Below are 22,885 nucleotides of genomic sequence, written 5' to 3' on the forward strand. Positions count from 1 at the left end.
GAAACAAGAGTTCCTCATACACATGGCTACAAAGAGCATATTCAGTCGGTACAAAATTAAAAAAACAATACTTGTTTATCACAGACTATCAGTACCATAACACTCACATAATCAAAATATATTGCCAAATGAAATCTTGAAATCAATTAGATTCAACTCGGTTTGACAAGAATATTTTCAATATCTACAAAAATGTAAAAAAGAAAATAGTTTTATCGGCGATATAATATGCAACCTTTGTCAAAAATATTCTTGTGTTGTTTTGGAATGGACGACGCGAAGATATGCAGTTATTTCAAATCGAAATAAACTGAGGGCAAGTCGGAAATTTTCATCTCATCTTCATGTAGCTATCTCTTCTGGCCTCTTCTTTAGCGCCCAATTCTTCGTCATATTCGAGGCAGCCGATGCCGTCGAGACGCTCCAGATCGATCCAACCCCTCCATCTGACGCAGACGCCGTTCATTATTAAGGAGGATTTGATGTGAACTTTTCCAGGTTCTCTATCGAAATCACATTGTTTATCTTTCTTGTTATATTCTTATGTTGGTGGTGTGAAAGCTAATTGGATAGACATTCCGTTGGTGATGAAAGAAACTTCAGTGCGACCTTCATGAAGTTCACGTTGAAATTTGCTCTGTCTTTCTTCCTTTCCCCTTTCTCGACATCCTGTGTATCTGACCTCACTCTCTCTATAGGTGACAATAAATCGATCATCATGAAGTTTCCGCCATCGCGCAAAATTTCTCTGGCAGTAGAGCATTGCATAACGAAGCGGGATAGATTGAGTTCATCAACCGATGTTACGTTACGACCAAGTTCTAGTGGATCTTGAACGCAAATTCTCATACTTATAAAACCATTTCAACAAATTTCTACACGTGTAACTTGCCAAAGTAGAAAACATATCTTTATCACAGCCATTCCGAAAGAACTCCACTTCTACACAAGACAGTGTTGTATTGGAAGTGATCATAACAGAACATCTAAACTCAGGTTCATCAGAACAAGAACTGCAAGACTCAACGCATGAATTGTTCCATAGATCTTCTTCCGAATCAATTGTGCACACTTTCAATTTCTCTTCGATTATCTCCATATCAACATCTTGACTCCGCCATGGTTGACGCTTCGAAGAAACTGTGTAGGAGTGATTATTTCTGAAATGTCCTTCCGACTCTATTTTCAATCCAAGAATTCTCTGGAAAACCAAGGTACAGAAGTTTATTGTTCGTGTGAACCAGATATCCCTTAGATCGAAGGTTGATACCAAGGCGTCTTTTGCCTTGAGAAGTTGATTGTGGTGTTGAACACTGCTAGTTGTCATGTATAAATATACATCGAAGTACTCCTTCAACTCTTGTATAGGTGACAATAAATCGATCATCATGAAGTTTCCGCCATCGCGCAAAATTTCTCTGGCAGTAGAGCATTGCATAACGAAGCGGGATAGATTGAGTTCATCAACCGATGTTACGTTACGACCAAGTTCTAGTGGATCTTGAACGCAAATTGGGCGTTTGGTAGTAAACTGTTTCAACTCTTTCAATTGTCTAGTATGGCGGTGGAAACGTTTCTGGCAAAGATTATGATCCTCTAAAAAGACTTGGAAAATTGGTTTTCCAAAATAAGGAAAAATGACATATGAATCTTATGTACAGAGTCCTTTTATTGAATGATCATTCTTCTTTAGGAGAAGGTTCTTTCGGGTCATCACTATTCGTTTTTAACTCTGTTCTGGGGGACTCTGGAAGAGGCTCTTCTTTGGGCTCATTTATTACAATTTTGTAAGGCAGAGGGTTTTTAGGTCCAATTTTGCCTGTGGCATCGTGAGGCAACATTATTTTTATCTTGATACCAACGACCAATCGTACAGGAAGTCCTCATAATAACTAAAGAAACCGAAAAGAAGGCTGAACATTGATTTTGAGTGTATTTCTTTTATTTTATCAGATGTTTCCTCTATGTGTGCAAAGTTCATGTTCCATATAATAGTAGGGTTTGTGGGAACTGTATTTTCTTGTAATTCATAAACACTGGGGAAGGAATGTTCGTGCTGAAGGTAGAAAATGAACATCATCGTCAAAGAATACTTGGAAAAACCTCGCTCTTTACAAGTCAATTCGTGTAGTTGAGCCCAGTATTTTATCACTAGCACCACGGATCTCAACTTGTTGTCTACTGATAAATAATTTTTTATCAACTGGTCATTTTCAACTCCACTCAAAAAGCTGAAATTCATATCACACTTCAACCCTGTTTCTTTATGTAGACACTTGACAATGGGTATTCTGGGTTGGCTCAAGTTCACCACATTATCGAATAATACACTCTCCGACAAAGCTGCAGCAACCCTATACGTACATTTTCTTGCCTTACATGGTCTTTTTTCGAAATAGTTATTCATGTCCAAATCGCTAGAGTGTAACTGTAAACCAGAAACTCGTGATCCCGTAGGGCGAATGGTAAAACTATCGACGAATACTTCTGACAAAACACTGGCCAAATCTTTCTCAATCAAGTTGTAAATCGTTTGCATAGATTGCTCATCAGGAGATATAGTTTTAACCACTTGTTCTATCTGATCCTCAATGTCGGGAATATAACTCAATTTTTCCATTAATTCCACATTTCTCAGTTGGTCTTCTACGAGTCGATCTGAAAAATAAGCATGTATAATATTTTGATAAGAAATGTTCAATATGCACACAATGGACTAGTTTTAATTTTTTTGTTAAGGATTAATTCTAAAAATTTAAGTGAATGAAACAAAAATGTGGAAGAATCATTGAAATATTTCTAGAAATGAAAAAGTTATGGGACTTTGAAGTTGCGCTTGAAAGAATAATTTCATAGTCTAGTGTGAAATGAGAATTAAAAGATGTGAACATAACATATTACATTCGTTTTCAACAAGTCTCCCTTACGGAACATAAAAAAATAAGCAAATATAGAATATTTCTGTACAAACAATTAATATTTATTGATGAGCATAACACGAGATCATAACAACGTTACATCCTTACATTTCTTTCAACAGATAAAATATCTGATGGACTACAGGTATCTTCTTAAACTCTGCTACGCATCAACAAGCTCTAGATTTTGTCGATCCTTCTTCTCGTCGCTAATGTACCCAAGACGGCGTCGTAACCGCCGTCACAGAGGCGGAGTAAGGTGGTGGGCCGTTCGCTTGACCTGTTGGTAACACTGTCTGATGGCTTTCAGGGGCTAAGGCCACTCCTTGGGGCTAGTTCTGGAAGTTGAAGTCCAAGCTGCCGTCCATGTTCAACTCATGCTTTATGAGCTCTTCCACGTTGCAATCAAAACTGCCATGGAGCTCCAAGATGCTCAGGTCATCTAACTGATTCTGGTTCAGGGCTCCCATCAGTTGGCCCATCATGGTAGATGCGATGCCGGTATGTGTTGGTTGAGGTGTCAGAGGTGGACTAGGAGAGGGCGGCCTAGGTAGCATGTTTCTGTTGAGCATATATTGGCTGCCTAAGGGGTCTGGAGAGGGTTCTGAGTGGGGGTAGGAGGGCGACATTCCAGTGGGTGACATCCGCTCCACTTTGATCGACATACACACGCAGTTTTGTGTCCTGTGGATGGGACACTGCATGATTCCATAGGGTGATGCGGCATGTAGGGTCCTTCCTGGGAAGTTGTCGAAGGGGGCTGTGTACGGAGGTGGCGGGGGTGGCTGTTGTGTTGGTGTATGTCCGTTCAGGTATCCCATGTAGTCCGAGTCTAATTTCATTCCTTGTTGCAAGTTGCCAGCCAACGTGTCGGGAGAGTAGTTGCCAGCCAATTCAGGACTGTAGTTGCTGTTGTACCTGGGGGACTCCCATTCAGGTTCCAACTCAGCCACAGACGGTATTGGAGACAGTCTCCCGCACGATGATGTGTTGGAAGATGCTCTTGGTCTGAAGTCGGGGCTTTGTTGAAAGCCACCATGAATTGGCGAATCTGGAAATTTATCTAAACCTTCAGAAATCGACGAACTAGGGCTAGGTGTAGTGTCATGCAACACGCCTCCGTTTTTGAGCATCTCAACCTTCTTTTTCACTCTTCCTCTCCTTTTTTCAAACTTACTGGTCTCCATCGAGGCAGCTCTCCTCCTGACCGATTTTCCTGGTTAAGCATCAGGATTGATCATCCACCAAGACGATTTACCAGTACCTTCATTTTGCACCCTCATGAACCTGTTGTGCAGACTGAGGTTGTGGCGAATGGAGTTCTTCCATCCTGCTGAGCTATTGCTGTCACCCTTGTCCTTGAAGTAAGGTACATTCTGCACCATCCACTCGTAGATTTGAGACAAAGTTAACCTTTTATCTGGTGATGAGGTGATTGCTTGGGTTATGAGGTCTGCACTTACACGAGGCGACTGGTATTCGCAGAGTGCCTACGAATTCATTGGTGTACAATCACTTGTGCCGTTCGTGTCGTGTTTTGTTCGTTACACGATGGCTGAAATGAAAAAAAATCCTACAAATATTGTATTGTGCCTATGTGTGCAAGCACGACAATTAAAAACCCCGATAAATTGTTTTTTCATGTACCAAATGACATGAATCAAAGGAGGAAGTGGTGCAAATTAATGAGGCGTGACTTAATGGGACCTAAAACTACTTCATATGTGTGTGAAGATCATTTTGATATAAGTACCTATCAGTACTAGCTGTCTATTTCTGATAATAAAAATACTAAGGTGTAGGTTGGTTTGAAATGAGTTATTGAGTAAAAATAACTTTGTCCTTTCACGAAGCCTTCTTCCATTATGGTGACATAAAAACAAAACTCGAGTAAAAACTACACTGTACAACTACAAACGGCGCGAGAGCCTTGGCGCGGTTAAGTATTTAAACGTAATGTATGGTGTAGCGATCACAGGCAAGTGGCGTGACGTCACAGACGAGTCGGAGACCAAAGACGTTCCGCGGTAAAATACGTAAATTTAAATAATCTATTTCTCAGTCAATTATTGATGGATTTTCAAAATTGTTTTCACTGATTTATCAGTTTTGCTCTATATTTTAATTCTATCTTGTCAAATATAGTATTATCAACATCACTAAACTAGTCCATTCAGCTTACTATTTACTATTTTATGTAGGATATAATTGATTCTTCAAACTCAAAAGATTCAATGTATATGGTGTAATAGACGATTTATTAACAAATCTAATTGAAATAAGTTACGGATTTTTTTAGGTTTTTAATTCTACACGTTCAAAAAATACGAGACCTTCTGGGTATTCTACCGCAAATAGTGAAAACAATGAATACTAATGGCAAATATAATGATACACTAAGAATAGAAACCTGTTTTCTCTCATCATTAACAATTTAAAGAAACAAATTGATCAAGATATTCTGACCTCAATACATCAGTATTGTCAAGACGTTCAGGGAAGGCTATAAAACGCTGGTGAGGCAAAGAGCTTATGTTTAACAGTTCGCAAATTTTTCTACTTACAAAAAGGAATCAGAGGCGTTGAAGTTCTCGTATTAGCCCAAAGTTTATGAGAAGGCTTCATCTGCCAGTTTGCCACTCCTTTTTGGCTTTAGTTTATTTTATATTTTGTTTTACCAACGTTTTTTTGGAGTATTCCACTGTATCAAACATGTGGGTACACTATATTGAGCTCCTGAAATCGCTATGATTTAGGTATAAAACAAGATAATGGGAATATTAAGAAATTTAATTCGCAATACTGGTTGGATACTCTAGACCTCATAAATCAATTTCATTAAAATCAATGAATACTCCAAATTGAATAATAAATAATAGAGAAAAGTAAGAAATATATTATCTTATGATATATTATAATAATGAGTATATTCAATAATAATAAGTATTTAAAGTATATGAAGTGTCGACAACGATAAGTACATTTGACCGATATCCGATAATTGTCTGAGATTGGTAGTCCTTGACGTTCGAGATACTTATAGCATTTTTTGCACGATAGAAACACTTTTCACTTTAAATAAAAAAAATTTTCAAAAAATTCAAATAGTCATTCGTGGCTCTAATGTTAATGCTGTGAAGAAATATAAAATAGAAGCCGTTGTCTTGAAAGTTAATAGATTGTAGATTGTCAAAGTGACAATTATAATTAACTGAATTCAGTCATAATACAAAAATTAGCGATAACAAATCTTCTGTAGAAAAATAAATTCAAAAAGCCTGGGAATTTTGCTGTTCTGCAGTTATTCCCGAGAAATCAAAACTTCGTAAAGAGGGTAGATACAAGACTTTCACTCCCGATCTAGTAACAAACGGGGTTACTAATAAAAGTCGTTCTATCGTGCAAAAAATAAATTCAACGACAATTGAAAACGATTAAAAATGTTATGTGAACACTACACTAACGCCTGGTTTCTGAAGCGATGATCAGCGCGAACTTATTAGTTGTCAAATTTAATGTCAACTGTCAAATGAGATTCGCTCAGCATTATCATACCTAGTTGTCAAATTTAATGTCAACTGTCAAATGATATTCGCTAAGCAATATCATACGTTGCGCATAACATGACATGACATTTTGAAGTTGACACTAGGTTTGACGTATTTGTTCGATCAACCTTTCAGCAACCGCGTTAATGTCGATTTGTTGGTGAGTGAAATAAAAGAAAGAAAAATAAAATAATGTGTCAATTTAAAATATACAATACAATGTTGAACTAATAGAAAAATGTACTACAAATCCTACAATCTAAATATCTTAATATACAAAATCATTTACAATACAAAGTACTGAATGTTTTACCTGAAGTATTCTTGATCTGCTCTAGGATTTCCAGGTCTTTTTCATCAAACGGCTCGGTCATCTTGTATCTAAAACTGCTAAGTTCCCTTGTGTGCGTTCTTCACGGAGAAACGATCTAAATATGCAGCAAGGGTGTGAACCAGATATCCCTTAGATCGAAGGTTGATACTAAGGCGTCTTTTGCCTTGAGAAGTTGATTGTGGTGTTGAACACTGCTAGTTGTCATGTATAAATATACATCGAAGTACTCCTTCAACTCTTGTATAGGTGACAATAAATCGATCATCATGAAGTTTCCGCCATCGCGCAAAATTTCTCTGGCAGTAGAGCATTGCATAACGAAGCGGGATAGATTGAGTTCATCAACCGATGTTACGTTACGACCAAGCCGGTATTTTGCAGACAGTAGATGGATGGAAATTGTGGTGATGGTTGCAATTTCTTGATTGCACAAATATCGGAGAATCAGAAAGACACTCCGCATAAACTTCACCATTCACATAGTACAGATGCACCCCTTTGCCTATATGTCGCCTAGTGTTCTCAATAGTAGAGTTACGATTAACGTTGCTCAACTGGCCAAGACAGAATCTGTCGGAATTGTTGCTAGGGTTTGTGAATCCATCCACTATAACTGAGGTGGAATGACAATGGAATACCTCACCTACCCGACTATTCAACTCGTAGTAAGCTATGGAGGCCCAGAATGGTTGTTCTTGATAAGCCACTGGTTGGACATCATTGGCTAAACTTTGTTCAGGATTCTGATTGTTGTTTGGATTTACATTATTTTCATCTGTAGGACTATAAGCAGGAGGAGGGGTTTCTGCAAGATTGGCATATGGTGATTGGGGATTAGATGAAACACTTCCGGGTGATGACACATTAGACAACGGCGAACTAGGGCTCATTTGATTGGAATTGAAACCATTTTGAGAATAGCTCACGTTTTGGGGCATATTCGGCTCAACAAGTTGTTGGAATGGAAGTAATGAATGACCGGGTACAAAGTCATTATGTCTTGGAACCAAAACAGGCGGTAAAACTGGGCTTTCCACTCTCTTATAATGATAAGGATTGATGCAGACTTCCTTGTGTTTGGCAGAGAATGGATATTGACAATGTTCCAATGGCTTTAACTCATGGTGACTTTGCAGATCGGGCCATCTCCACACTTTACAATAAATAACGTGGGGTAATCCTTTACGATGGGAAACTTGGAGTCTTCCATCCAAACTTCTGGGAATTGTGACACATTTACTTACTTCCTTGGTGTATGGTTTGTTGCATACCATAAATGAACAAAGTTTAGCAATTTTGATATTTTTGTAAGGAAAATATATTATGGGAAACTTCTAAATGAAACTCATGAAATTAATTCAGAATGGGTAATAGGTATTTGGGTACCTAAATACTTCTTAGAACGTATCGATTTTCAATTTCTCGAAATAGCATCCGCTATTTTACTGCTTGCTATACGCTATGGTTTTCTTATTTTAGAATTAAAGAAAAACAAGGGGTGATAGATCGGGTCACTATGGACGACATTCTTGTCTTTGCTAAGACCCAATAAATTAATTTTTTTCAAATCTTTTCTATTATAGCAGTGATTCATATTTATTTCCTATAATCCAATTATTATTCCAAATATCAATACTTCTTTGTCAAAAAGCATCCATTTACATTTTCTCTGTCCTTCTCACATAGTACTTCAGTACTACTCAGTATTCATTCTTCTCCTATTACCCCTAAAATTCTAGAAAAAACAATACAATTTTGAATAAATCTAAAATCAATAGAAATATGTAGGAACCTGTTGATAAAGAATTGATTGAAAAATAAATATTGCATCCTTTTGCTAGAAATTCGAAACACCATGAAAATTCTGTTCTTCCTGTATATTCTTGTTTTTCACGAAAAAATTCGATACAAAATAAGTTCGTTTTCTGAAAGCTATAGTGTGGTTTAGACGATTATCGTATCATAAAAACTTGCTTTTTTTTGTGATGTGAAAGCTGCAGAGCTGAAATTATGTATAACTTACTTTATCGATTAACTTTATTGACACTCATAATTTCAATGAAATCGAAAGAATAGAATAAATAAGAGATCACAAAATTTTATATTTTGGAATTCCAATTTTTAAATCACAAACTCCTTATTGTGACTCATAGGTAATATTGCACATTCAGAAGAAAAAACCAGGGTAAAAAGTGAACAATTTATTTTATTTTTGAAAACAATGATTAAAAAAATTATTATTTTTTGGTAAAAATGTTTCCATGTTTGATAAATATTATCAACTTCATGATTTTGTAGATCTTAAAAATTAAGCAACAAAATGTATGCAATAACTCAAATTCGATATTTGATACAGCAATAATGAAAAACATTAAAAATTATCATGTACAAAAAAAAGACGTTTATTTGTCTGAAAATAAAATTTGGTGCTTAGACAGGAATCACTAAATACGACTCGATTCGATTTTGAAGAAATCAGAATGTTTGTTCACTTACTGAATTATAATACTGAATTGATTGCATTGCGAGGAGCACCCATCTGCGTCAAAAGTCAAATCCAACCATTGCAGAGGCCCATGAAGATGAATCTCTATCCAGCAAAATATTGACACACATAATTGCAATGAAATCGAAAGAATAGAATAAGAGATAAAAAAAATTTATAACATTTTTGTTTAATCTCCCAGTGATACAATCTCTACGATTGTGGAGCATTGGCATAGACATTGTCTTTCACGTGGCCTCAAAGAAAAAAGTCTAAAGGTGTTAAATCACAAGATCTTGGAGGCCAGTTGCGATCACCTTTTTCCGAGAAATAACACGGTCAAAAAAGTTTTTTTGCAAAATTGCGATTGTTTCGTTGCTTGTATGGCACGTAGCGCCGTATTGTTGAAAATAAACGTCGACGTTATCCACATTACTATCTTCCCATTTCGTTTGTGGAATGCCAAATTCCCACGATGGACGAGGAATCGGCAAACCTGGGTTTTCGTTGACATTACGGGCTATAGCAAAAATATTTTCAGTAGTTTTTGAATGGCGCACACGGTTTAGATTCTTCACATCACTAACTTATTCCAACAGCTCAAATTTTTTCAGGCTCTGAAAGTGCTTTATTTTTGAAGATTGTAACTGCAAAATTTTCACCATTTTTGTTATAAATTTTAACAATTTTAATGCGCTGTTGAAACGTCTATCGTTCCATTTTTAGTAAGTAGTTTTTACTTGTCAAATGTCAAAAATGACAGCTTCAAAAGTGACAGCTGTCCAGATAGCAAATTTTTCTACTTACAAAAAGGAATCAGAGGCGTTGAAGTTCTCGTATTAGCCCAAAGTTTATGAGAAGGCTTCATCTGCCAGTTTGCCACTCCTTTTTGGCTTTAGTTTATCTTATATTTTGTTTAACCAACGTTTTTTTGGAGTATTCCACAGTATCAAACATGTGGGTACACTATATTGAGCTCCTGAAATCGCTATGATTTAGGTATAAAACAAGATAATGGGAATATTAAGAAATTTAATTCGCAATACTGGTTGGATACTCTAGACCTCATAAATCAATTTCATTAAAATCAATGAATACTCCAAATTGAATAATAAATAATAGAGAAAAGTAAGAAATATATTATCTTATGATATATTATAATAATGAGTATATTTAATAATAATAATAAGTATTTAAAGTATATGAAGTGTCGACAACGATAAGTACATTTGACCGATATCCGATAATTGTCTGAGATTGGTAGTCCTTGACGTTCGAGATACTTATAGCATTTTTTGCACGATAGAAACACTTTTCACTTTAAATAAAAAAAATTTTCAAAAAATTCAAATAGTCATTCGTGGCTCTAATGTTAATGCTGTGAAGAAATATAAAATAGAAGCCGTTGTCTTGAAAGTTAATAGATTGTAGATTGTCAAAGTGACAATTATAATTAACTGAATTCACTCATAATACAAAAATTAGCGATAACAAATCTTCTGTAGAAAAATAAATTCAAAAAGCCTGGGAATTTTGCTGTTCTGCAGTTATTCCCGAGAAATCAAAACTTCGTAAAGAGGGTAGATACAAGACTTTCACTCCCGATCTAGTAACAAACGGGGTTACTAATAAAAGTCGTTCTATCGTGCAAAAAATAAATTCAACGACAATTGAAAACGATTAAAAATGTTATGTGAACACTACACTAACGCCTGGTTTCTGAAGCGATGATCAGCGCGAACTTATTAGTTGTCAAATTTAATGTCAACTGTCAAATGAGATTCGCTCAGCATTATCATACCTAGTTGTCAAATTTAATGTCAACTGTCAAATGATATTCGCTAAGCAATATCATACGTTGCGCATAACATGACATGACATTTTGAAGTTGACACTAGGTTTGACGTATTTGTTCGATCAACCTTTCAGCAACCGCGTTAATGTCGATTTGTTGGTGAGTGAAATAAAAGAAAGAAAAATAAAATAATGTGTCAATTTAAAATATACAATACAATGTTGAACTAATAGAAAAATGTACTACAAATTCTACAATCTAAATATCTTAATATGCAAAATCATTTACAATACAAAGTACTGAATGTTTTACCTGAAGTATTCTTGATCTGCTCTAGGATTTCCAGGTCTTTTTCATCAAACGGCTCGGTCATCTTGTATCTAAAACTGCTAAGTTCCCTTGTGTGCGTTCTTCACGGAGAAACGATCTAAATATGCAGCAAGGGTGTGAACCAGATATCCCTTAGATCGAAGGTTGATACTAAGGCGTCTTTTGCCTTGAGAAGTTGATTGTGGTGTTGAACACTGCTAGTTGTCATGTATAAATATACATCGAAGTACTCCTTCAACTCTTGTATAGGTGACAATAAATCGATCATCATGAAGTTTCCGCCATCGCGCAAAATTTCTCTGGCAGTAGAGCATTGCATAACGAAGCGGGATAGATTGAGTTCATCAACCGATGTTACGTTACGACCAAGCCGGTATTTTGCAGACAGTAGATGGATGGAAATTGTGGTGATGGTTGCAATTTCTTGATTGCACAAATATCGGAGAATCAGAAAGACACTCCGCATAAACTTCACCATTCACATAGTACAGATGCACCCCTTTGCCTATATGTCGCCTAGTGTTCTCAATAGTAGAGTTACGATTAACGTTGCTCAACTGGCCAAGACAGAATCTGTCGGAATTGTTGCTAGGGTTTGTGAATCCATCCACTATAACTGAGGTGGAATGACAATGGAATACCTCACCTACCCGACTATTCAACTCGTAGTAAGCTATGGAGGCCCAGAATGGTTGTTCTTGATAAGCCACTGGTTGGACATCATTGGCTAAACTTTGTTCAGGATTCTGATTGTTGTTTGGATTTACATTATTTTCATCTGTAGGACTATAAGCAGGAGGAGGGGTTTCTGCAAGATTGGCATATGGTGATTGGGGATTAGATGAAACACTTCCGGGTGATGACACATTAGACAACGGCGAACTAGGGCTCATTTGATTGGAATTGAAACCATTTTGAGAATAGCTCACGTTTTGGGGCATATTCGGCTCAACAAGTTGTTGGAATGGAAGTAATGAATGACCGGGTACAAAGTCATTGTGTCTTGGAACCAAAACAGGCGGTAAAACTGGGCTTTCCACTCTCTTATAATGATAAGGATTGATGCAGACTTCCTTGTGTTTGGCAGAGAATGGATATTGACAATGTTCCAATGGCTTTAACTCATGGTGACTTTGCAGATCGGGCCATCTCCACACTTTACAATAAATAACGTGGGGTAATCCTTTACGATGGGAAACTTGGAGTCTTCCATCCAAACTTCTGGGAATTGTGACACATTTACTTGGTGTTCCAGGACATGATAAGGCACGTTCTAATTCCTCAATTGCACCTTTTTTTTTTTTTAGTTTTTTCACTAAACTATCAACTGCCTTTTCAGCCCATTTTTCCTCTTCATCTCCCTGTTTCCAGCCAAGGAGTTTCTTGACTGCAGGACTTGTGAATGAAAACAGGCTGTTTAGGGTTGATAATGGACCACTGCTAGAAGACTCTCCTTCCTCTATGTCCATATTAACCCTGAAAGAGAAATATATTATTATACAATAATTCTTTTCATCAAAAAAAGTATCTATTCAAATACTGGCGAGTTGTGGTATCTATCAACATGCTAGTTCAAATAAGATTTCAAGTGCTTGCTTCCTGTTTAGAGGAATATACAAAATCATTTACAATACAAAGTACTGAATGTTTTACCTGAAGTATTCTTGATCTGCTCTAGGATTTCCAGGTCTTTTTCATCAAACGGCTCGGTCATCTTGTATCTAAAACTGCTAAGTTCCCTTGTGTGCGTTCTTCACGGAGAAACGATCTAAATATGCAGCAAGGGTGTGAACCAGATATCCCTTAGATCGAAGGTTGATACTAAGGCGTCTTTTGCCTTGAGAAGTTGATTGTGGTGTTGAACACTGCTAGTTGTCATGTATAAATATACATCGAAGTACTCCTTCAACTCTTGTATAGGTGACAATAAATCGATCATCATGAAGTTTCCGCCATCGCGCAAAATTTCTCTGGCAGTAGAGCATTGCATAACGAAGCGGGATAGATTGAGTTCATCAACCGATGTTACGGTACGACCAAGTTCTAGTGGATCTTGAACGCAAATTGGGCGTTTGGTAGTAAACTGTTTCAACTCTTTCAATTGTCTAGTATGGCGGTGGAAACGTTTCTGGCAAAGATTATGATCCTCTAAAAAGACTTGGAAAATTGGTTTTCTAAAATAAGGACAAATGACATATGAATCTTATGTACAGAGTCCTTTTATTGAATGATCATTCTTCTTTAGGAGAAGGTTCTTTCGGGTCATCACTATTCGTTTTTAACTCTGTTCTGGGGGACTCTGGAAGAGGCTCTTCTTTGGGCTCATTTATTACAATTTTGTAAGGCAGAGGGTTTTTAGGTCCAATTTTGCCTGTGGCATCGTGAGGCAACATTATTTTTATCTTGATACCAACGCACAAAATATACACAAAAACATTCTATTTACAATCACCAACAAATTCATTCTGATATTTTCCACGCTCAAATTAAGACAATTCCTGCAGAATCTTCAGTTGGTGAATTTTGCCTGGTAGCAGGCCACAAACAAGAAATCTATCTGTAGAGGACTAGTAATATCTAATGTGGTCTTGAAAATATGTGCACTGTGAAATCGATTTTATTTCCACATCGTTCACCACAGGAGTTGCAAGTAAACGGATCCAAATAGTTATGGAACCTCATGTGTATAGTGAAGAGAGCGACACAATCGAAAGTAATGCTACAGTGAGGGCATCGCCATGGTTCTCCTGCAGCTGCTGCTGTAGAAGGTTCGATTACTGGAGGTGTTGGCGGTGTTGGAGGTTTTTGCTGCTCGATTGGAGATTCATCTACATTATGTTCCACCTGAACGTTGTAAAGAAGTTTCAAGTTCTCTTCTTCGTCTTCTTCATCATCTGAAGTAGAAGGAGTATCCAATTTGAGGTTAGTGCTTCCGAAATTATCTGGGTTAGAGGGTCTGGATAAATCCAGGGCGGAATTTTCCTCTCTCTTCTCCTGCTCTTGTTGCGTGCTGGATGGTAGTGAAGCCAGAGGATTTGGATAACCCAAATTTACCATGTTTTGAATTGATTGCATGATGAAGGCTTGTTGCAACATCCATTTGAATTGAAGATCGGGATCTTGGGGTAGCATTGGAAAAGGCATCATCCCTTGCATTGCAGGATTAGCAGGTGGCATTTGGGACTGTTGGGGCATTTGAGACTGTTGGGGCATTTGAGACTGTTGAGGCATTTGAGACTGAGTATTTTCAATCCTCGATTTTCTTGGAGAAGGTACCGGTACGTTCCCGTCGTTGTTCTTCACTTTAGGACCTCTCCTAGTGCCGTATACATCAATGATGGGTAACGGATTAGGAGTGCCATCTGGGTTCAGAACCATCGCTGGCTGGTGACGGTATTTCCTAAGGTGAATCTTGAGCGAATGGCAGTACTTGGAGGAGTAGTGACAATTTGAACACCTATACTGGTATATATTGGAATGAGACCTCATGTGAGAATTCAGCATCGATTTATTCACGCATCTATAATCACATTTTTTGCACTTGTAAGGTTTCTCGCCACCATGGTTCCTCAGGTGGTACTCCATGTGGTGCTTGTATTCTGTCACAAAAGGGCATTTATCGCATTCTAAGACCCTATCCGGCTTGATATGATCTCTTTGGTGGTTCCAGAATTCAAGCTTGGTATTGAACACGGCTTGGCAATGTTTGCATTTCACTGTCTTGATTCTTCCATGGGAGTTCAAGCTGGGCACACTGTAATCTTCAGTTTGCGTGCAGTCTTCGTTTGCAGCATCTGAGCTGGTATTCTGTGTTGGAGATCCAGGAGCAGATATGTTCAGGCTGTTCTCAACTGATTTCTCTAGGCACTTGAGGGCACTGCTGTCGCTGGATAGATCGGAGGTCGAAATATCTGGTTTCTCATCTTCGGAGAGGATTTCTTCTTTGATTGGCGAGGGATAGGTTGGTGATGTTGATGGATCAAATGGCGATACACATCGTGAGTTTTGATTCCGATAGGGGGTTGATTGATATTCGCTATAGTGGGATATAGAAAACATATCTTTATCACAGCCATTCCGAAAGAACTCCACTTCTACTCAAGACAATGTTGTATTGGAAGTGATCATAACAGAACATCTAAACTCAGGTTCATCAGAACAAGAACTGCAAGACTCAACGCATGAATTGTTCCATAGATCTTCTTCCGAATCAATTGTGCACACTTTCAATTTCTCTTCGATTATCTCCAGTTCAACATCTTCACTCCGCCATGGTTGACGCTTCGAAGAAACTGTGTAGGAGTGATTATTTCTGAAATGTCCTTCCGACTCTATTTTCAATCCAAGAATTCTCTGGAAAACCAAGGTACAGAAGTTTATTGTTCGTGTGAACCAGATATCCCTTAGATCGAAGGTTGATACCAAGGCGTCTTTTGCCTCGAGAAGTTGATTGTGGTGTTGAACACTGCTAGTTGTCATGTATAAATATACATCGAAGTACTCCTTCAACTCTTGTATAGGTGACAATAAATCGATCATCATGAAGTTTCCGCCATCGCGCAAAATTTCTCTGGCAGTAGAGCATTGCATAACGAAGCGGGATAGATTGAGTTCATCAACCGATGTTACGTTACGACCAAGTTCTAGTGGATCTTGAACGCAAATTGGGCGTTTGGTAGTAAACTGTTTCAACTCTTTCAATTGTCTAGTATGGCGGTGGAAACGTTTCTGGCAAAGATTATGATCCTCTAAAAAGACTTGGAAAATTGGTTTTCCAAAATAAGGACAAATGACATATGAATCTTATGTACAGAGTCCTTTTATTGAATGATCATTCTTCTTTAGGAGAAGGTTCTTTCGGGTCATCACTATTCGTTTTTAACTCTGTTCTGGGGGACTCTGGAAGAGGCTCTTCTTTGGGCTCATTTATTACAATTTTGTAAGGCAGAGGGTTTTTAGGTCCAATTTTGCCTGTGGCATCGTGAGGCAACATTATTTTTATCTTGATACCAACGACCAATCGTACAGGAAGTCCTCATAATAACTAAAGAAACCGAAAAGAAGGCTGAACATTGATTTTGAGTGTATTTCTTTTATTTTATCAGATGTTTCCTCTATGTGTGCAAAGTTCATGTTCCATATAATAGTAGGGTTTGTGGGAACTGTATTTTCTTGTAATTCATAAACACTGGGGAAGGAATGTTCGTGCTGAAGGTAGAAAATGAACATCATCGTCAAAGAATACTTGGAAAAACCTCGCTCTTTACAAGTCAATTCGTGTAGTTGAGCCCAGTATTTTATCACTAGCATCACGGATCTCAACTTGTTGTCTACTGATAAATAATTTTTTATCAACTGGTCATTTTCAACTCCACTCAAAAAGCTGAAATTCATATCACACTTCAACCCTGTTTCTTTATGTACGCACTTGACAATGGGTATTCTGGGTTGGCTCAAGTTCACCACATTATCGAATAATACACTCTCCGACAAAGCTGCAGCAACCCTATACGTACATTTTCTTGCCTTACATGGTCTTTTTTCGAAATAGATATTCATGTCCAAATCGCTAGAGTTTAACTGTAAACCAGAAACTCGTGATCCCGTAGGGCGAATGGTAAAACTATCGACGAATACTTCTGACAAAACACTGGCCAAATCTTTCTCAATCAAGTTGTAAATCGTTTGCATAGATTGCTCATCAGGAGATATAGTTTTAACCACTTGTTCTATCTGATCCTCAATGTCTGGAATATAACTCAATTTTTCCATTAATTCCACATTTCTCAGTTGGTCTTCTACGAGTCGATCTGAAAAATAAGCATGTATAATATTTTGATAAGAAATGTTTAATATGCACACAATGGACTAGTTTTAATTTTTTTGTTAAGGATTAATTGTAAAAATTTAAGTGAATGAAACAAAAATGTGGAAGAATCATTGAAATATTTCTAGAAATGAAAAAGTTATGGGACTTTGAAGTTGCGCTTGAAAGAATAATTTCAGCAGCAGCAGCGATAGTGTTATTTTACATGGTTGCCGAAAAAATATTGTACGCAACACGCCCGAAAATGGTTTTTTTGGACTCACAGACTTCCAGGACTTGCTTACGCTCGTCCTGGAATTTTGTCTATTCGTCCAAAAAAACCCTATTTTCCGGACTTGTTACGTAAATTACTATTTTGTTCTGTGCTCAAAACTACAGAAACTATATGCTGTACTGGAAAATGGGTTGTTCAAATTGGTTTTCATGTAATTTTCGTACGAGGTTTTGCCTAATACATATCTGAAGTTAAAACTTCTTGGTACACCTTTATAATACATCGGTCTCAAATCAAGAAAGAAATTCTTTATTCCAATTTTTCTAATTTTCACTGAAACGATTTTTTGATTGTACCTAATTCAAGAATTTTTTTTCCTGCCCTCGCCAATTTTTTCAAAAAAATAGAGTTTTGATGTTTATACAAACATCTGAGTATAATTTATATCAATAGAAGTTAAAATAGAATTCTTTCTTTATCATATTTCAGTCCAAATAAAGAATTCTGATTTCCTAATTTATGCAATTAAAAATATTTATTCTGTATTTTATAGAAGTATTCTTTATACAACTACATTTAATATATGATAAAGTTGGAAAAATTGGTTGAAATATAAATGTTCACTAGAATCATATAAAATTAGGTTTAAAAATAAAACATTCATAAAATATTATTTATTTTTTCAATTTATATCCTATTATAAACTATAACATTTATTATATATTACAAATTATAATTATTTACATTTTATACAAATAAACAATATTTGTAAAATTCTAAAAAAGAATGAGGTACAAAACCCTGAGCAAGTTCAAAGAAAAAGCTTTATAAAAGAATCATACTTGAAATAAGATTTATATCAACACAGCAGATTGGCAGATATTGACACTTGAGTTATGATTATTTCCATTCAAATAGCCTTCAACGCTTGCTCTAAATCCAAAATTAGACTTTTCACATCCTCCAAACCAACTGAAAGCCTAATTAAGTTATCAGTTATTCTCAACTTTTCTCTCTGCTCTGGTGGAACTGAGGCATGAGTCATAACACTGGGTAACTCGGCCAAACTTTCATAACCTCCTAAACTTTCAGCAAGTGTGAACTTTTTCAACGATTGCAAAATTTTCTTCGAAGAATCCAAATTGCCCTTAATGTAAATGGAAAATATTCCACTATCACCACTTGTTTTTCTTTTGGTTAGCTCATAATGCGGGTGGTTTGGCAAACCTGGGTGTATTACACCTTCAACTTTTGGGTGGCTTTCAAGGTACTTTGCAATCTGGAGAGAACTTTCTGAATGTTGTTTCATTCTGAGTGCAAGAGTTTTCAAACTTCTGAGCACTTGAGAGCAATCGAATGGTGATGGTACTATAAATAACTTGTTATATATAATTAGGGGTAAATGTCCCATTTAAATTATTGCCATATAGTAAAGGCTCATTTTCACATAATAATATTAATGATATCTGCTCAAATATAAAAAAATTAATTAAATAATCACACTATTTTGATAAAATCAATGATTACTTTAAATTTCTACTCTCGAGAATATTTTCATCATGGGAAATTATATCGATTCAGTTGCACTCTGAAACTCTGACAGTGCATGAATAGGGTTTTGAACCTTCTTCTGTGAGCCTTTTCTCACCTTGGCTCGAACTTCTTCTGGTTTTTCTGGTCTTACCAAAGGTTTTTTCTCCGGTGCTTTCATCTTCCAAACCACAATCGGAGACGCCACAGTTCCAGTTTGTCTTGGGTATTTCGTTGATGCCACGTAAGAGGCCTTAACAGTCAATACAACTGCATTCATCAAATTTTTGGCTGCTTGAATTAATGAAGTTGCACTATCCAAGCCTGAAACGATGAGCTCACCAGAAATATTTTGAACATCTGCCTTCACTTTCGATGTTATATTCATTTGGTGACAGTATAGTGCAATTCTTTGTAGATAAGCCAGCAAGTCCTTCTTGGTGGAACTTTCGGGACATTGCTCTGCTATTTGTCGAGTCAGTTTGTCCAACTTTGTTCCGGCTTCAGAAATTTTTTTAGCAGCATTAATTACGTCCATAGTTGTCTTCAAGGGTCCACGTCCACGAGTAAAATCAGTCATCTCCATCATTATCATGCACATATGTTTGGCCAACACGATTATGTCATTGCCAGCATCGTCCCACTTTGCTACCTCTTTGTCAAACTTCAATTTTTCACTCCTGAAGAATTCCACCTGTTGCAAAATTTTCCTTTTATCTTCATCAGGCATTTTGCCCATTGCCTCTCTGGCTGTTGTTATTCCACTAATATCCGGATATTCATCAACACCGTGTTCTCCTGTATGAGCACTTGATTTACTTCTAGTTTCCAATGTGTAATTTTCATCCAGTTCAACATCTTCAGGATCCAAATCCTCATCAGCCCTATTCATCAGAACTGCTCTTCGTATCTCTCGTACTCCGTCATAAACAAGTCTTGAAGCATCTATAAAATCATTTTCATCCACCTCTTTTGGCGGATAGCTGGACAAAGCTTGAACGGCTACTTGAACTCTTTGAGTGAACTTCGGCATCACTTGCTCATTCAGCACTTTTACAGCCTCTATACCCATAGCATTTTGCAAAAACTTAATTTCTTTGGATAATGCCTCATTATTTGTCATACATGCACCCATGACAACATCAGAATGGCCATTCATATATTTAGTTAGTGAATGTACCACAACATCTGCTCCTAACGTTAAAGGTTTTTCAAAATATGGCGTCAAAAAGGTATTATCAACAACGAGGATCACATTATGCTTTTTTGAAATCTCAGCAACTTTGGCAATATCACATACCTGAAGAGTGGGATTAGTAGGGGTTTCAATCCATATCATTTTAGTATTTGGCCTCATATTTTTCTCAAAACTTTCAGCCTCTATTTCCGAAAAACTAGTTTCTATTCCAAACCTACTAGCAACTTTAGAGAATAATCTGTTGGTGCCTCCATAAACATCATTGATGCAGAGAATATGATCTCCACATTTCAATAGTCCTAGAAGAGTGGTGTTGGCTCCCAAACCTGAACTGAAACAATATCCATATTTAGCATCTTCTAGTTTAGCTATAACCTTTTCCAGAACTTCTCTGGTAGGATTTCCACTTCTACTGTATTCATATTTCTTGAAATCAGCGGGTCCTCTTTGTTTATATGTTGTAGATGTTGAAATTGGGGTAACAACTTCCATACAAGACCATTGTTCTGGCTCTTGAGCTTCATGAATAGCAATGGTTGAAAAATCTTCTTGGATGGGTAAGAAATGATCTCCGGACATATTGAGAATGAATTGGTTCCTGGAATAATTTCGCTGCAAAATATTGAATTTGTTAACAATATGCACAAGCTCAAGCTCAACGAGAGGTTAATTTTACTATGCGGTTGAGGGTTAGCTTGTTAGCTAATATGCGTAGACTGACATATCTGTGATATAATCTATTTCTGTTTTCTCTCATCATTATCAATTTAAAGAAACAAATTGATCAAGATATTCTGACCTCAATACATCAGTATTGTCAAGACGTTCAGGGAAGGCTATAAAACGCTGGTGAGGCAAAGAGCTTCTGTTTAACAGTTCGCAAATTTTTCTACTTACAAAAAGGAATCAGAGGCGTTGAAGTTCTCGTATTAGCCCAAAGTTTATGAGAAGGCTTCATCTGCCAGTTTGCCACTCCTTTTTGGCTTTAGTTTATTTTATATTTTGTTTTACCAACGTTTTTTTGGAGTATTCCACAGTATCAAACATGTGGGTACACTATATTGAGCTCCTGAAATCGCTATGATTTAGGTATAAAACAAGATAATGGGAATATTAAGAAATTTAATTCGCAATACTGGTTGGATACTCTAGACCTCATAAATCAATTTCATTAAAATCAATGAATACTCCAAATTGAATAATAAATAATAGAGAAAAGTAAGAAATATATTATCTTATGATATATTATAATAATGAGTATATTTAATAATAATAAGTATTTAAAGTATATGAAGTGTCGACAACGATAAGTACATTTGACCGATATCCGATAATTGTCTGAGATTGGTAGTCCTTGACGTTCGAGATACTTATAGCATTTTTTGCACGATAGAAACACTTTTCACTTTAAATAAAAAAAAATTTCAAAAAATTCAAATAGTCATTCGTGGCTCTAATGTTAATGCTGTGAAGAAATATAAAATAGAAGCCGTTGTCTTGAAAGTTAATAGATTGTAGATTGTCAAAGTGACAATTATTGTTAAAGTAATCTGTAATAGGATACAATTTTCCACTCACTCAAAGAGGGCGCTAGACACTATAAAGAATACTGTATTATGGAATGTTCTAGAAATATAAAAGTGTATAAAAAACCGCGTCACTTGAGTAGTTGTTGTTGTTGAATATAATGGGTGAATAACACGTTTTATGTTGGAGCATTGTTGGAGAACTGAATAAATATATTTTAAAGTAATTGAAAACTGTTTATGGTAGCAGAGCGTGGTTAATCAAGTATCGCAGTAAGTAAGGAAGTAAAGCAAGTAAAATGGCCAGAGAAAATACTACAGTTATACCGTTCGACAAAAATATCACTTATGAAGATTGGAGAAACAAATTCATGTTCCTGCTTCGTTTCAAGAAGTGCTTGCCTGTTGTCCAATATGAAATACGTCCAGAAGTAATAAAAGAGGCAGATTGGGAGGAACAAGAAAATAAGGTGATGTACTTTCTTTCGTTAGCATTAAATGCTGCCACTATGGCTGACTTAGAAACACCGAAACAAATTTTGGATAAATTGGACTCTATCTATCTAAAGAAAAGCGAATCAAAGCAATTACTAATAGAACGTCAGTTGAACTTGATGAAATTGAATGAAAATGCCTCCAAATCACAAACAGAAAAATTCTTTGAAGACTTCGATAAGAAAATCAATGAACTAAGATTAGCTGGTGGTGATATTTCTAGAAAAAGAAAATTGAGCTTTCTTATAATGGCATTACCAAAGGACTGCCGTCACTTGGTGGATGACCTTGATTCTCTAGCTGAACAAAATCGTACAACTGAATACATAAGAGAGAAACTAATGAGTTGGAACGAATTATCTGGCATTCAAGAGACTGAGTCTACTACTGAAGATAAGGAATTGAAATCGCAAGCCTTCAACACGAAATTGACAAAAGGAAGAAACTGGCACAAGACGAATGAAAATCCAAAAACTTGCTGGAACTGTGGAAAGGTTGGACACATGAAGCAAAATTGCTATCAAAATGGACGTGGTCATAGTCAGAATAGTCGAGGAAGCTACAATGGTCAAGGATATCGAGGATTTTATCAAGCAGGGGGAAGAAACAACTACAATAAAGGTCGTGGTAATTATGGTAGAAGATTTGCTGGCAATTCGGAGGTTCAGAATATGCAGGAAGACGA

The 22,885-nt window shown here is 36.6% G+C and overlaps 8 protein-coding genes and 1 pseudogene across 8 annotated transcripts; all 9 read right to left on the minus strand.

Annotated features, from left to right (window-relative positions):
- Positions 1–274: 274 nt before the first annotated feature.
- Positions 275–1,841, minus strand: LOC123685351. The gene is made up of 2 exons (XM_045625008.1): positions 1,718–1,841; positions 275–1,650 (listed from the first exon to the last, which is right to left on the minus strand). The coding sequence occupies exons 1-2, from the start codon at positions 1,839–1,841 to the stop codon at positions 809–811; spliced, it is 966 nt and encodes a 321-aa protein (XP_045480964.1). The 3' UTR covers positions 275–808.
- Positions 1,842–1,846: 5 nt separating this feature from the next.
- LOC123685352 (poly(A) RNA polymerase, mitochondrial-like) lies at positions 1,847–2,620 on the minus strand. The gene has a single exon (XM_045625009.1). The coding sequence runs from the start codon at positions 2,618–2,620 to the stop codon at positions 1,847–1,849; it is 774 nt and encodes a 257-aa protein (XP_045480965.1).
- Positions 2,621–2,870: 250 nt separating this feature from the next.
- On the minus strand, positions 2,871–4,396 carry LOC123685197 (annotated as a pseudogene).
- Positions 4,397–7,156: 2,760 nt separating this feature from the next.
- LOC123685354 (protein mothers against dpp-like) lies at positions 7,157–8,074 on the minus strand. Its single transcript, XM_045625010.1, has one exon. The coding sequence runs from the start codon at positions 8,072–8,074 to the stop codon at positions 7,157–7,159; it is 918 nt and encodes a 305-aa protein (XP_045480966.1).
- A 3,317-nt stretch (positions 8,075–11,391) lies between these two features.
- LOC123685176 (protein mothers against dpp-like) lies at positions 11,392–13,433 on the minus strand. Its single transcript, XM_045624796.1, has 2 exons — positions 13,064–13,433; positions 11,392–12,886 (listed from the first exon to the last, which is right to left on the minus strand). The coding sequence occupies exon 2, from the start codon at positions 12,877–12,879 to the stop codon at positions 11,770–11,772; it is 1,110 nt and encodes a 369-aa protein (XP_045480752.1). The 5' UTR covers positions 12,880–12,886; positions 13,064–13,433; the 3' UTR covers positions 11,392–11,769.
- Positions 13,434–13,832: 399 nt separating this feature from the next.
- On the minus strand, positions 13,833–15,484 carry LOC123685168 (protein hunchback-like). The gene has a single exon (XM_045624789.1). The coding sequence runs from the start codon at positions 15,467–15,469 to the stop codon at positions 13,988–13,990; it is 1,482 nt and encodes a 493-aa protein (XP_045480745.1). The 5' UTR covers positions 15,470–15,484; the 3' UTR covers positions 13,833–13,987.
- Positions 15,485–16,408: 924 nt separating this feature from the next.
- Positions 16,409–17,182, minus strand: LOC123685355 (poly(A) RNA polymerase, mitochondrial-like). The gene has a single exon (XM_045625011.1). The coding sequence runs from the start codon at positions 17,180–17,182 to the stop codon at positions 16,409–16,411; it is 774 nt and encodes a 257-aa protein (XP_045480967.1).
- A 940-nt stretch (positions 17,183–18,122) lies between these two features.
- Positions 18,123–18,997, minus strand: LOC123685204 (putative cystathionine gamma-lyase 2). The gene has a single exon (XM_045624824.1). It carries the CDS (start codon positions 18,860–18,862, stop codon positions 18,362–18,364), a length of 501 nt encoding a protein of 166 aa, XP_045480780.1. The 5' UTR covers positions 18,863–18,997; the 3' UTR covers positions 18,123–18,361.
- LOC123685166 (catenin alpha-like) lies at positions 18,990–20,845 on the minus strand. The gene has a single exon (XM_045624787.1). The coding sequence runs from the start codon at positions 20,756–20,758 to the stop codon at positions 19,019–19,021; it is 1,740 nt and encodes a 579-aa protein (XP_045480743.1). The 5' UTR covers positions 20,759–20,845; the 3' UTR covers positions 18,990–19,018.
- Between the last annotated feature and the right edge of the window lie 2,040 nt (positions 20,846–22,885).

This window comes from Harmonia axyridis, chromosome 7 (genome assembly GCF_914767665.1).
Source record: "Harmonia axyridis chromosome 7, icHarAxyr1.1, whole genome shotgun sequence".
Taxonomy (NCBI): Eukaryota; Metazoa; Arthropoda; class Insecta; order Coleoptera; family Coccinellidae; genus Harmonia; species Harmonia axyridis.

Excerpts from the sequence above, each read along its gene's own strand:
- LOC123685355 (XM_045625011.1), bottom strand. The coding sequence starts at position 17,182 with ATGGAAAAATTGAGTTATATTCCAGACATTGAGGATCAGATAGAACAA.
- LOC123685176 (XM_045624796.1), bottom strand. The coding sequence starts at position 12,879 with ATGGACATAGAGGAAGGAGAGTCTTCTAGCAGTGGTCCATTATCAACC.
- LOC123685352 (XM_045625009.1), bottom strand. The coding sequence starts at position 2,620 with ATGGAAAAATTGAGTTATATTCCCGACATTGAGGATCAGATAGAACAA.
- LOC123685204 (XM_045624824.1), bottom strand. The coding sequence starts at position 18,862 with ATGGGACATTTACCCCTAATTATATATAACAAGTTATTTATAGTACCA.
- LOC123685354 (XM_045625010.1), bottom strand. The coding sequence starts at position 8,074 with ATGGTATGCAACAAACCATACACCAAGGAAGTAAGTAAATGTGTCACA.
- LOC123685168 (XM_045624789.1), bottom strand. The coding sequence starts at position 15,469 with ATGTTTTCTATATCCCACTATAGCGAATATCAATCAACCCCCTATCGG.
- LOC123685351 (XM_045625008.1), bottom strand. The coding sequence starts at position 1,841 with ATGTTGCCTCACGATGCCACAGGCAAAATTGGACCTAAAAACCCTCTG. Across the intron at positions 1,651-1,717 it reads AACAGAGTTAAAAACGAATA|ATTCATATGTCATTTTTCCT; the intron begins GTGATGACCCGA and ends TCTGTACATAAG.
- LOC123685166 (XM_045624787.1), bottom strand. The coding sequence starts at position 20,758 with ATGTCCGGAGATCATTTCTTACCCATCCAAGAAGATTTTTCAACCATT.